This window comes from Aphis gossypii, chromosome X (genome assembly GCF_020184175.1).
Source record: "Aphis gossypii isolate Hap1 chromosome X, ASM2018417v2, whole genome shotgun sequence".
NCBI lineage: Eukaryota > Metazoa > Arthropoda > Insecta > Hemiptera > Aphididae > Aphis > Aphis gossypii.
The window spans coordinates 37,714,090-37,728,519 of NC_065533.1; the positions used below are offsets into that span (position 1 = coordinate 37,714,090).

At 25.9% G+C, this 14,430-nt stretch overlaps 1 protein-coding gene across 1 annotated transcript; it reads left to right on the forward strand.

Annotated features, from left to right (window-relative positions):
- Positions 1-5,141: 5,141 nt before the first annotated feature.
- Positions 5,142-9,568, forward strand: LOC114121126 (uncharacterized). Its single transcript, XM_027983298.2, has 3 exons — positions 5,142-5,366; positions 5,441-5,653; positions 7,384-9,568. Exon 3 carries the CDS (start codon positions 7,417-7,419, stop codon positions 8,473-8,475), a length of 1,059 nt encoding a protein of 352 aa, XP_027839099.2. The 5' UTR covers positions 5,142-5,366; positions 5,441-5,653; positions 7,384-7,416; the 3' UTR covers positions 8,476-9,568.
- Positions 9,569-14,430: the final 4,862 nt, after the last annotated feature.

Below are 14,430 nucleotides of genomic sequence, written 5' to 3' on the forward strand. Positions count from 1 at the left end.
TATAAATTGTGGAATAATAGTCATTTGTCTAGCTGTTAATTTGGGTGCCTAAATTTAATGAATAGAATATATTCTTTTGTATTGTTGGGTAAAATTTGATTTATCATTTGAATATAATTAAAGGATATAGTACTGAGAGTTCATGTGAGGTATAATGTTCAATCAGGCAACTTTTATCAGAAAATAATATTTTAATTCAAAATATTCATGCCTACAACATATTGTTAGTTTTTACATTATGTAATATTATATTAAACTAATGGTGATACTTTGATTGATATTAATATGACTATTATGTTACAAAATAAGTACAAATTATTTACTTGAAATTGTATACTACCAATTGATAACGTAAAACGATAATGTCGTTAATAGAATATTAACAATTTCAAAAGGCATATTTATGATATTATTATCTGATATTAGATGTTTGATACACAATTTGTAGGTGCTTGTTAATAATATGTACTAGGCCTAGTTGTATATATAATGTTTTTATTTTAATTTGTACATAAGTAATTTTTTATTTTGTCTTATGCTTATTCTCAAAGTTATCATAAAGTCATGTACCTAAAATTTATAGCAGTAAAATGTGCATTAGTGTTAAACATTTATGGATATTAATGAAATATTTCCATCACTCATCAAAACCATAATTTTGTATAATTTTTGTACTTAGACTATAAATTATATTATAAGACTAATGAGATAGCAAAAATATGTTTTGACATTAATGTCATTTAAGAACTGTTGTTTAAAATTACACTTTTTTTTATAATATATATGTTTTGAACATTGTATTTTCTTACGATTAGATGTTTTGGTTTGTGTCACATAATTAAAGTTTACATTTATCACCTTAAGAGGACTTAACACACATGGTATTTAAACAATTAAATAACATTAATTAAAGCAAATTATAAATTGTTCCAGAAAATGTTTATTTTATATTTGATGAGGTTTTTGTAGTCAGGAACAATTTTTATTGACTGGGAATTTAAATTTTTTATCATGAAGTTAAATGTTTAGTATTTATGTTAGTATATAATGAAGTAAAATATTTGTCATCTACCTTTTAAGTACTTTTTATAATTTACATCCTCTAAACTATGGAGGGTAAAGTGAATTTTTTTTGTTTACCATAAGATTTTTAAAATTGTAAACAATATTGTTTATATTGCATTGTATACTTTCAAAAAAAAAAAATAAAATACATTAGTCCTAGATTATCAATGTTATTTGCCAAAGATGTATATTTCAATATTTGTATTATTAATAACAAATAAAAATAAATTTAAAGCATTCATACAAACTAAATAGAATATCTACTTAATTTTTATGAATATCTATATTATCATAAATATCTAATACATTATGATAAATAATGAATAAATAATGGTTAATGTATCATAATGTGGCATTATATTATATGTAAACTTACAGCATCAACAGATGACAGAAAAATATAAACATTTATTGTAATATTAATTTCAGTTTTTAAATTGACAATTTTTTTTAAAGATAGTTAGGTATATCATACATTTTTTTCGTACAATAAAACACTAATTTTTAGGTAATGAGAAATATTATGGTGATCTAAAATAACTATTATTTAAATACTTTAAATATTATACATAAGTTTAAGTTATTCATATCTAGGAAAATAATAACTAATAAGTTACATTGTAGATTATTTAAATAACTTTTTACTTTTCGATTTTACAATGTTTTTTCTGATATTCTTAAACATAATAAGCATTTTATTGACTGCTAATTATGTTTAAAAATATCAGAAAAAACAATGTAAAATCGAAAAGTAAAGAGTTATCTAAATAATCTACTATGTAACTTATTAGTTGTTATCAATCTATATAAAAAAATTCTACTATTGGTCGGAAGGAAATTAATTTTTTGAGTATTTGAAGTATAAGATGTACACATTTTTATAACATTGGATACTTAACTATAAAATAATCATAAATTTTCATTTTTCATAAATCTGGTTATTACGTAACAACCATTGTTCACATTGTTGGCTGATATGTGACCACAATTAAAAGACTTTGAACTACAGATTCTAGTTCTACTAAAATACTACTAAGAGTACTAAGATTTTTAAAATTTAAAATATTAATTCTTCTTATAATTTCATTAAAAGTGCCTTTATAGTTGCGGATGTAACGTCTTCACAGCAGTTTTGTAACGTTTATTTAGTCGATTTAGAACATTTTTATGGAGTTCAACATAGGCAATTTTTTTTATTATCGTGTAAATGCGTACGTAGTGATTCTGAGAGCGTATGACTGCAGTATAATATAGATTATACAGCGTTCACACACACTCACACACATGTCAAAAATATGCTACATGAATATTCATTTATAATATATATATTTTTATATTTAAAATTATCAATCTTTGGCCAATATTCTATTAACTATTTATCTAATAATATTTCGTTATGAATTTTATTTGATATCTACTTTCTTATGTACATTTTTAAATTAGTTTTTTCAGTTTAATATTGTTAACTTTTAGAAATTTTAATTAGCAAATTTTAAAGAGTTACATTTCAAATAAATGAAAAAATCACTTTCATTTCATGATAAGTTCAAATATCACATTTTAATTTTTAAATATAAGAAAAATAAGACCATAGTCTGACCGAATCTAATCGGGTGTTTTATACATTTTCACTATTATTAGATAGAAAATATCTACGGAAAAATGCATAATTTTAGCTGTATCTTTGAGCGATATCATATTTATAACACTACTGCGTAGTGCGTCTTGGCGGTATAGTATATTATATCATATATTTATATATATAGTACCTATGTTATGTGTTTGTGAACTGTATAAACACTTATAAGAAAAAATAAAATAAAAATAGTATTATTAGTTGGAGTTGGAAATTTACTGTTTAGTACCAAACATTAATAGAATTACCATACGTAAAATGGGTATCTCATAATTTGAGTCTGTTACCCGTTTTGTTAATAGGTATTCGCATAAAAATACGCAATTTTCATCAAAAAATAAATGAAATAACGTACACAGTTCTAAATTAAAAAAAAATCGTAAATAACTACCCAAGTTATAATTATTTATAGGAATAATTAATAACAATGTTTAATCTAGTGAAGCTAAAAGTTATTTTAAAAAGTAATTTCAATTATATAGTATTATATAATATACTTTTTTTTATATTGTATAAAATTCCTAAACTTATTTTCATTTTTTCGTAAATCCGTTGCCGCCGGACGCGTATTAACAAACGTGTATAGTCCCAGTGCCGTACATTGGCTCATTTGAAATTCGTATCAACATAGTATTAATTAGGTATATATTTTATATTTTACCTGACACCCTTTTTTTTTAGCTGTGACGCCAATGTGAAAAAAACGTTATTACAGTGAAACCTGGACAAAAAAAAAAAAACAAGGATAGCCCTCGATTTGCTATGCATCACCACCTCAAATTGGTCACTGGCCCCCGGGTAACCACTGTATACCTAACTTGCCACTCATATTTTTCGGACAACTGGACAAGTGCGAAACGATCGGAGGCGAAACGATCGCGGACTCTCGGTGAAATAAACGGAGGCGAAATAACCGAATCTGGACTGTACATTTTTTGAATTTAAAAATTTAAAATATTATGAAATAATATTTTAATTACCCATTTTGAAAATACCTTACGTTTAAAAGCATTTTAAGTACCTACATAGGACGTAGGTACTTTAAATACTTTTACTCAAATATCTACTTTACAAGTTTGAATGTATTATATACGCCTAGTAACTAGTTTAGGGTTACTTTTCAGATGAAAGTTATATGCAGGGTATTTTTTTTTTTTATTGAAACAAAGTAGGTATATTAAATAATTAATGTTGATTTAAGTTGTATTCTCCTTAATTTGCTATTTAAAAAGTTACAACTACAAGTCTCAGTATGCTTCACATTATTTTTCATTTTTTTTTTGTACATAGGAATATAGAATATTTCCCTTCTCTACAATTAATTTATCATTAAATTTACATATTCAACGGAACCTAGTGAAACAATTTATAATAAGTTCGACTGACGACAATATAGCTACGATAGGTATAGACCGACGAAAATTTGAAACAATTTAATATATTGCAATCATATTTATAACCCGTAGTAGCGTAGTCGAATAAGCATAAAAATAACCAAAATACGATTTTGAAACAACTATCACAATCTGTAGGTATTGTATTTCTTCGTATTTGTACAGACTAGTAGGTAAGTAGAAGACTATTTATACTAAATAGGTACTTACATCGTACCATTGATTATACATTTATATTTACCATTTAATAATTATTATTACTTATTAGTAATTATTTACAATTTACAAACCGCTCTTTCTGTATATACTATATACCATTGATTAAATAATAATAATAATATTTATAACTAATTGTAATAATATTTATTTGATATACGTATATGATCAATGCTCATACAGTCATACTTATTTCTAAGTTTTTCTATTTGTGTTTTTCTAGTTATTCACTTGAAATAACCCGAAAACACGGACACATAATATTATAAGCAATATAATATTCAACGATATTTATATCATACAGCACATCGATAACGGAATCGGTATTTCCCTGTCGTCATCGCCGGCCGTTTGGTACGATATTGAGTATTGACTAAAATATATTTATATATAAATATCTTAGTCCGTGCCTCCGTGGATACGATGATCGAAAAGTACCGCAATATATTTATACAATATTTTATGTAGGTATTATTATTAAATTATTATTATAACGTATTATGCCTACGCCCGAAACACAAATTTTTTTTCGTTTTATTTTCTCCGTAGGTTAATGTGGAAATAAGTACAAGTTTTCGTTTTTAAATGGCGAATAACAGGTTATTATTTATAATGTATATTGTATATACATAATTATTTTTCTCGATGATTTAACTTATAATTTTAAAATCAACACAAATATTCGAATATAAAAGGCTATATAAATACTATACGCAATCCTTTGCAAAAAAAGTGAGAACACAGACGGTGATCTTACGGCTGTAGCAAATTAAAATGTTAATTTTACTGTTTAGAGCCGACGATGTTATCGACTGAGTTATCGTGTGAATATGTGATACGGTTTCGTCGCTTGTAGACAAACTTGCGTGGTGATCTCGTGTCGTTTTTGTAATTCACATTTTACCTCGTTGAACATGGTTATTGATTATTATATACAACACTAGCATAGATGATAAACTCTTTATTATCTACGACACTGACCGGGCGACGGGCGCAGTTGAACGCCGAACGTCAACTATCACGTTTTCATTTTTATACAGCACCTGATGGTTTACGTAAGTATTTCTAGTCCTTACTCTAAGTAAAAAAAATATCCAATATTTCTTTATCTATCTTAAATCTGTTACAGTCATTGTATTCGCCGGTTTATTAAACACGAACACAACTACAAGAATTTGACGTTTAACTTGACAGTCCGGTAATCACCCGTAGAGATAACTATTTCCTATGATCCGTTCAAGCGTAGTTTAATAATTGTAATAATTACAATTTTTATGATTTGATCGTTCAGTTGCTGTACAGTCTTCTTCTCCCTCGATTGCGACCCATTGTTCACTTGAAGGTGAGTGACTTTATTTTAAACTTGTCATTATAGACGCGCTTTGGTCGAAACAACCACATTTAATGACTAGGTATCTTTTATTTAATATGTTTTTGTACACCTCAGTATTAACGACTTAACATTCCTTTTAATCAGATTAATATAATTAATTAAATACTTGTAGAAATTTAGTTATAAAATCATTCACAGGAAAGGCTAAATCTCAAAGTTTGATAACCATAGTCTATAACATTGCGGTTATATCGACCGTTACGCGTATAACTCGACTTAGATTGTTTAAAATTATCATTTGATCAGTTTTTTAAATTAAGTTTTGTAAATGTAATTATAAATATTAATTTATTGTAACAATTCAATTTATTTTGATGAATAAAATAATAGAATTTGTACTTTAAATTAATATTGTATCATAGTCAAAAAGACCAAAAAGAAATTTCCATGATAATCTTGTCCATACAATGAATGACAGGATAATTTGTGTTTTTTATAAGTATGTATTAATTAACAGTTAAATATTACTTAGTTAAATGTTTCATTTAAAACAAAGGGGGTATTGTGTGTACAACTTTTCGAAATTTAGATTTCTTTACAATAGTAATATGAAAAAAAAATGGACCAAATACAAAGTTTTAGATAATTTTTAAATAATTGTTTTTGTTGGTACCTTTTTATTTAAACTTTAAAAAAGTGATAATGTAAGTAGACTTTATTTGATATCCTTTTCAATGTTCTAATATTAAATTAATTGTTAATATGTTCTTATATATTATGTAAATTTATAAGTTACCTAGTTGCAAAATGATACCACTTAAAATACTAAAACTTGTTTACTGCAAAAATTAAATACAAAACATTTTGGTAGTATATTTTAATAGTTTTTCCTTACCTTTTTCACCTTTCATGTGAAGAATAATTTCATACATTTAAAAATATGTCTAATGAAACAAATATATTAGGTATCTAGCTAATTCAAATAATTTTTTTATCTTCAAATGTTTTAATTTATTTCCTGTTAATATTAGGTATTAGGTGTTTAAATTAGGTTAAATTTGACATAACTGTGATTTAAATAATGAAAGAAAATATTGAGCTTTCTATTTAAGAATTGTTATTAGTGTTTTCCATGTTAATAAGTTAATACCTACTCACAATTTTATTTTTTCAAATGATTATAATCATGTTTTAATTTTTTGAAAATTAATGCATTAAAAAGGTTTTCATGAATTATTTTATCATTATTACCTGTTAATAAACTGTTTTATAATTTTTTTCTTATATTTATTTTTTAAAACAAATATTTTATACTTAGTAATCTATATCTATGCAAAACAGATTAAATTTGTTTTAAGCTAGACTTATTCTAAGTTTGATTATTTTAGCACTTATCATAATAGAATTATACAAAAGTTTTGTAAATAGAGTAAAGATTGATGTATACAAATTAAAAGATATTTGAACATTTGAAATTGATAAAAAATTACTTTTTTCAATTTCTAATTGATAAAAATTTGCAACATTCATAATTTGGTTTTTAGAAAATGAATTCAATGAAAGTGTTTTTTCCAAACATAGATTTTAACCTATAAATTGTTAATAATTTATTAATAAGTTACATATCTTATGTAATTAAAACTTAGCTGTCTTAAAATTCCTTAAATTTTTTTAAACAATATTCTTATTCTTAAACATTTATTAACTCAGTTTGATATGTATTATTGTTTATTTTTTAGAACCAAAATAAGAGTATTAAATATTGCTTTACAATGGAACACAAGACGGTATCAGTTAAAAATCGAAACAGGACTAAGAATAACATCTATATGAAAAAACTCAATCACACATTGGCAATTAACAGTAATTTACGTAAACTTAATGAAGAATTATCAGATCAAAATAAAGAATTATCAACCACCAGGAATAATTTATCAATGGAGAAATTGTCATTGCAAAAGGAAAACAACTCTCTCAGAAATTCAAATATTCAACTAACTGCAATGCATAATATAATGAATAAAAAACTTATTGCCCTAGAACAAACTATGCAAAGCTGTATACCTGCATTGGTAAATATGTCACAATGCATTCCATCTATGTTAGAAACTGTACACGAAATGAGTAAATTTGAGATTAAAGACTTCAACAAGGAAACGAAAGTAAGACTGACAAAAACTGTAAATCCTATGGTCAAAGGTCATATGATTATGCAACCACAACTTAGATTAGATCGATTTGATTTGCCCACTCTCCGTGAAAGTCCTAATTCTAGTGCTGAAAAAACACCAAAAAGACCAAAAAAACTAAGTTATAGAAATTCACCACAATGCAAACTTAATATGGAACCATATGTAAGATTAAAAGATGTTGCAGCTATGCTGAAGAACTCTAAAGCTGTTCCTAATGAAGAAGCTCCTCAACGTCAATCAAATGAAGATTTAGGTGAAGGTCCAAGTTGGTTATATGATACAGAAAATCAAACACATAATTCGAACAATAATACTAATGCAATACAAAATGTTCAAAGTTCTCCTCAGTCAACGACACTTAATGAAGTTCAAGCTGATGTGACTGCAATTGCTTCTACTTCAAGTAGTAATACAGATAATACATTTGATGGAAATGAAGAACGCCGCAATGAGTTATTATCTCCTGTTAATTCAAGTATGCTAAGAAATGTTACATCTCGAAAACGTCCTAAACAATCAACTGATTCAAACAGTGCTTCAGATATTGATGATTCAACTTCTTCATCAAGACCTAGTAGATCTGCAAAAAAAAAAATCAACTATAAAGAAAAGAGCCTTGGCGATAAACTCAGAAGATAATTGTATCAAGTATCATAAAACTAAATTAGAAATTGTTTATGGTATTTAATTTTGTGTATTATACTATTATACGTAATTTTTCATTATTAGTTAACAAGAAATATTTTTTAAATAATCATGATTTGGTCCAGGTTTTAATTTTGGACTTCATATAACATTTATTTTATCTTACTAAGGGAAGTAAATAAAATTATAAAATTTATTATATCTTACTAAGGAAAGTAAATAAAATTATAAAATTTATTATATCTTACTAAGGAAAGTAAATAAAATTATAACATTTGTTTTATCTTACTAAGGGAAGTAAATAAAATATAAATCAGTTTAATAAATATTAAGTAAATTATAATAGTTTTTTTCAAAAAAATTCACTACAAAGAAAAAGGTATTGTTTGTGAACTCAGAAAATAATTATTTAATATATCCTAAAACTGATAAAAAAAAATTATCTATGACATTTAATTATTTATATTTTACTAATACATGCAATTTTACATTTTTAATGAACAACAGTTATTCTATAAGTATTATGAATTATGATTTGTTATACATTGTAATTTTAAATTAAACATGTATATTGTATTTATCAAAGGAAGTTAATACAATAGAAACAAGTTTTACAAATGTTAAGTAAACTTTAAAGCAGATTTTCATAAAAAAATATATATGTAAGCTACCACAAGAAAGGCCTCGGTGGTAAATTTAGTATATAATTAATTGATGTATCATTAAACTCAACTGATAAACAAATTGTATTTAATATTGCATTTTGTGTATTACTTTATTTTATTATTTTAATGTAATTTTTCTGTATAAGCAAACAACTGTTTTTTTCATTTGTTGATTTTTTCTAATTGTAAATTGAATACAATATGACTATTTTATTCTATTAAAAGAAGCTTATATAATTAAAATTAGTTTTGTTTTAAATATTTTGGTGAATTTTAATGGTTGCACTTGGTTGAATTTCTGTTTGTGAATAAAAAATCAAAATGTTTATAATAATATGTTATACAGCAAAGGATAATAATATTAGTATTGTTAAAATTTAGTTAATTTTAACGGTAAATAAAATTATTTATTTAAATTGTAATTTATTTATTTTATATACTATTAATGTCATTATGTTCCTGAGTACTATTCATTACAGATTAGTTACTGAAACAAAATTTTCAAGTGGTAAGTGTTTAAAATTCATATTAGGTCATAATGTGAACTTATATATTATTAAATATTATATTCAATTAAAATATTTTGGTGTATTATAGTATACATTAAAGCACGAATTGATACTGAATTGATGTCCAGATAGGTGATTCATTCACCATCATTGGAAGTTTTTTTAAGAATCTACTCAAATGACTAAGAAATTTTGTTATACTATTTTTTTTTTTTAAAATTAATAGATATAAAATAAAAATAAATCAAGTACCTAGAAGATTTAATTATTTATAAATATTTAAATTTTTATGTACAAGCAAAATGTCAGTATTTTTTTTTTTTTTTTTTAGTAGTATACTTGACAAAATAAGTTGATAAACTGAAAAGCAATTTTTTATTTCTGATAAAAAAAAAATGAAATAATGAAATAGATTTGATAATTTTAATAAATTACCTAATACCGTGTTTATCAGACTACCTATCATTAAACCTTGATATTTTCTATATTTATTAATTAATAATTTATCCTATTGTTTCTTTTTATAGTTACCAATATTTATTTTTTCTACATTTATCAATGTTCTTATTTTTTTTTATTGAAAATACATGATTATTTTGTAAGTTAAATATGACACCGTATACCTACAATTTACTAATATACATTAGTATATAATATAATGTTGTTCGAATTTAAGATTATCTATCTCATTTTATGATTAATTGGAGTTAAGGGTGTTAAAATTAAAAATGATGTACCTACCCAACTATATTATAAGTAATACTTGGGAATTAAGATACAAGGACTAAGGTCACAAACTATATCAATTAGTTTTATTTCTGAAATGGCTAATCTAATAATTCAATTATATTATTCCTGAAATTTTTTAGTAGCTATTAAGACATTAAGTTTTGTTTAAGGATATTGATAATAAAATTTAAATTATTTGCAAAATGGTAGTTAATTATAATATTTATAAATTGTAATGTTTTATAGAATTATAGAAACTTTGTTGTTATTATACCTATTTTATTTATTAGATATAATATGTATGAATCAACTATTAATAGAATAATAGGTATATTCAAATGCAAGATAAATTATTAAAATATAACACATTTTGTTGATTAAAGGTTTATTTTTTGCTATACATTAAAATTGTTAAGTATTATTATAATTTTTACAATACCTACCAAATATTTTAAATTAAAGTGCAAAAAAAAGTTCTTGTAGGAATGTGTTGAATATTCTAGTTTTGAATACAATACAGTCAAATAGGATTTGGAATGTATCTTCTCAAATACTTGTTGATAAATACTTGAAATAATATTTGTATATCAATTATCAATTCTCAAAAACTTAACAACTTTAATAATTTTATATTAGTATGTAAATGTAATATAGGTATAATAATTCTATTAGGTATTAATGTTAAATATATTATATTACCTATTGTAATATTCTTATTTGTTACAAAATATAGAATAGAAAGCTCTAAAGCTAATAAAAACTTAATTAGAAGACTTAAAAATCAGGGAAAAGAGCCAGGAATTGAGAAACACGAATTTACGGGAATTAAATATGTAATGACAGGATAACTATAAAATTACAAGGAATAATAAGAAAGATATTTTCAGAAAAATAGTACACATAATATTATAAGAGTATAAGTAAAAACGAACAATTGGATATGTACCTACTTTATGTAGGCAATAACGTCTCTAAAATATTTTATTTATAATATTTTATTCGATCCTTGAATCCTTCCATCAGAAAAACCTATACATCAGGTTTACGGTTTGCTGGGTTTTTTAATTTATAACTACCTTCAATAATTTATCATAGTAATGATTTTTTGATGCAAGCCTTGTTATTTTATGGATCAAAGTAACCGTATTAATGTAGACCATGCTACCTAGCATGATACCTACCTAGGTAAAAATTATGCGAAAATGGCAAGGATTTATAATAAAAATTAAGGAATTAATGAATTTTGTCCGTAGTACAGTGCCGTAAAATCTAATATTATACCAATATATTCGGTCACGATCTGTATACATGAAACATAAAATGCCTAGTTTTTACTCCTTAAAATAGATTACGATTCAGCTCTCCGGTGATTCGCTATGAATTTTATTTAAGGGATAAAATTTAGGCAATTTTTAATTTGTTAGTCACTTCCCCGGGATCTGAGTTAATAACTTCATAAAAGATTATTAATGTTGGTGGGTTTATTGCGAGTTATAGGCGAAGATTGGGGGATGCTTGGGGGGCTTATTATTGGGAGCCACCCCAAAATTATTGAACATTTTTCAAAGTCACGTGGCTGGTCGGACGTCGACTTATTTTACAAAAATTGTCAAAATCTTGGAACCTCACAAAACATTGGTTTTTCCCGGATGTTGTCATTATATTAATTTATTATTACAATGTATAAATAGTATTATAAATTTATTTTTTCAAAGTGAGTATGTAGTTAATAATGTGTGTTTAGTAGTTTTATTTTTTAGTGGGTAATTAAGTAGTAAATATCTATTGAAGGTAATAATGTTATTAGTGAGGAGGTGTGGGGTCAAAGCCCCATGGATTATTTTTCAAAGAATGATTTAAGCCCCCCTAAAATTCAATCAAATCTCCACCTATGTTGCGGGTACCAACGAATTTCATTTCTGTGTGTATAATGTTCAATGTATATGTCAAAAACTCGATAACAATAAAAAATGTACGACTATATGAATAGTAACTTACTTATTGTCTTGAAAAAATATAGACAATTTAGAACACTTTTAATTTTTAATTTCAAGAATAACAAATTTAAAAAAAATTTATTTTATCAAATAATAACTGTATAAAATACATTTTTTCACGTTTTTAATCATAGTTAAAAGGTTAATTTTTTTCATAGTATTATTTCGTATGATCTTAAGACATTTTTCAACTGAATTCAAATGTTTTTTTTTTTTTTTGGTAGAATTATAATCAAATAACGTCACTTGAATTTTTTCAAAACTTTAGGTCTTTTGAACTAAAACCGACGGTGGTGAGTGGTGACGAAGCCCGTTTAGATTTATTTACGCTACGAACAATATAATTAACACCGTACAGTACTCGATCGACATTTTTGAACAAATTTATAAGTAATAACAACTCGTTATGATGACGTCACTTTAACTCCCTATAGTAACTTTTTGCACCATAAAAGTATGGAGGAGGGTTTATAATCGTTCCAAAAAATATCAACCCGAATGCCGAGCTTTCTCGCGCAGTAGCGGCTCGTGAGTTAATATTCTGGGAAGACTTGAAATTATATAACATAAACTACGTACAACAACGAACAAGAAAAACCCTGTTATTGAAAATCTAATAATATTATAGTATTACATATTTAGTTAATATTTTTAAGTTTAATTTGATTTTTTTGTTCGTAAGTTAAAGTATTAAAACCACTAATTAATAATATGTCTATTATATTGTATTTTTGCATTTTTAAAATAATTAGAAATATAACAAATATCAAAGAGAAGATAGTATAAAACCCTGTAGTAAACGTGTTATAGTTATTAAATCATAAAAATGCATTAAATTATGACAGCGGTCAGCGACTAAGAACGGCGCGCGGTAAGGCAATTATTGTCGTGAACCCAGTCTCAATAGAGTCTATAATACGCAGCTTATTCTCCCTGCCCCCTCCGGCCCTCCGTCGAACCGGCCGTACCATTTTACATGTTATGATTGAGACTGTCGGGCTGCAGTTTCACTGTAACGGCGACCGTCACCGTCATCGATAAAACTAAAATAGCATTTCTATTAAAATAACTATTTAAAGGTTTTAGATTTGGTTGCTTTCAATTTATAATAATAAACAAAGAAAACGATATAAATTATATAATATTATATTTTCAATTCGAATAAAAATATTTTTATGCATTATTATTTACAAGTAACTGGGTTTTTTTAAGGGGGAGACTCAGTCTCAAAGTCTCCCCTGACGAGCCGCCCCTGTTCTCGCGTCAATGGCACGTCGGCGGAGGCGCAAACGTTTCGTGTCACTCGTACATAATAAAAATAATAATAATAATAATAATGATATCTATCATACTTACCGTCTTTGCTTTTGGGCGCTCGTGCAGTCGTGCAGTACACGCACCCCCTCACTTACCTATACCTATTCTCTACATTTATTTATACATATTTCTCCAATACGACGGCAAACATACGCGTAGGCGCATTTTACACACATTATAATAACATGCGCTTACCCGTGTTATTAAGTATATAGGTACCATCGGTTGTCGTGCAGCACAAAAGTCGTGCATAATATTAGGTTGTATACCTATACCTGTACGTACGGCAGCTCTTTGCGTAAACGCACGACGACAGAGGAGGAGCTGCACCAGCAGCTGTACACGACATTCGACGGTTTTTAAATATTAACGATCGGCTACCGACCATATAATATCGGTTTATATAGGTACTATATACGATGATGGGCGGTATGGCCGAACTATCATTATTACGCGGTGACACTATTTAGGTCACCCGGCAGTACGGCGATTACAGATGTACATGTGCCCGACTATATGTTATTTCATGCAGGCACGAAGTACCGAATTTAAAAATTTACACAGTTATAATATTATATGACGTATACCGCACGATACGTATATGTAGGTACGTTTATTATCTATATAATATCATAATTTTGGCCGACCACTCCCATCTTATATTTTCGGTCGGGAAAACGTCTCACGCGAAAAACTGCACGATTTTTCATACATAAAAATGTTATTTATAAA

Bases quoted from the DNA above. Each gene is read 5' to 3' on its own strand.
- LOC114121126 (XM_027983298.2), top strand. From the start codon at position 7,417: ATGGAACACAAGACGGTATCAGTTAAAAATCGAAACAGGACTAAGAAT.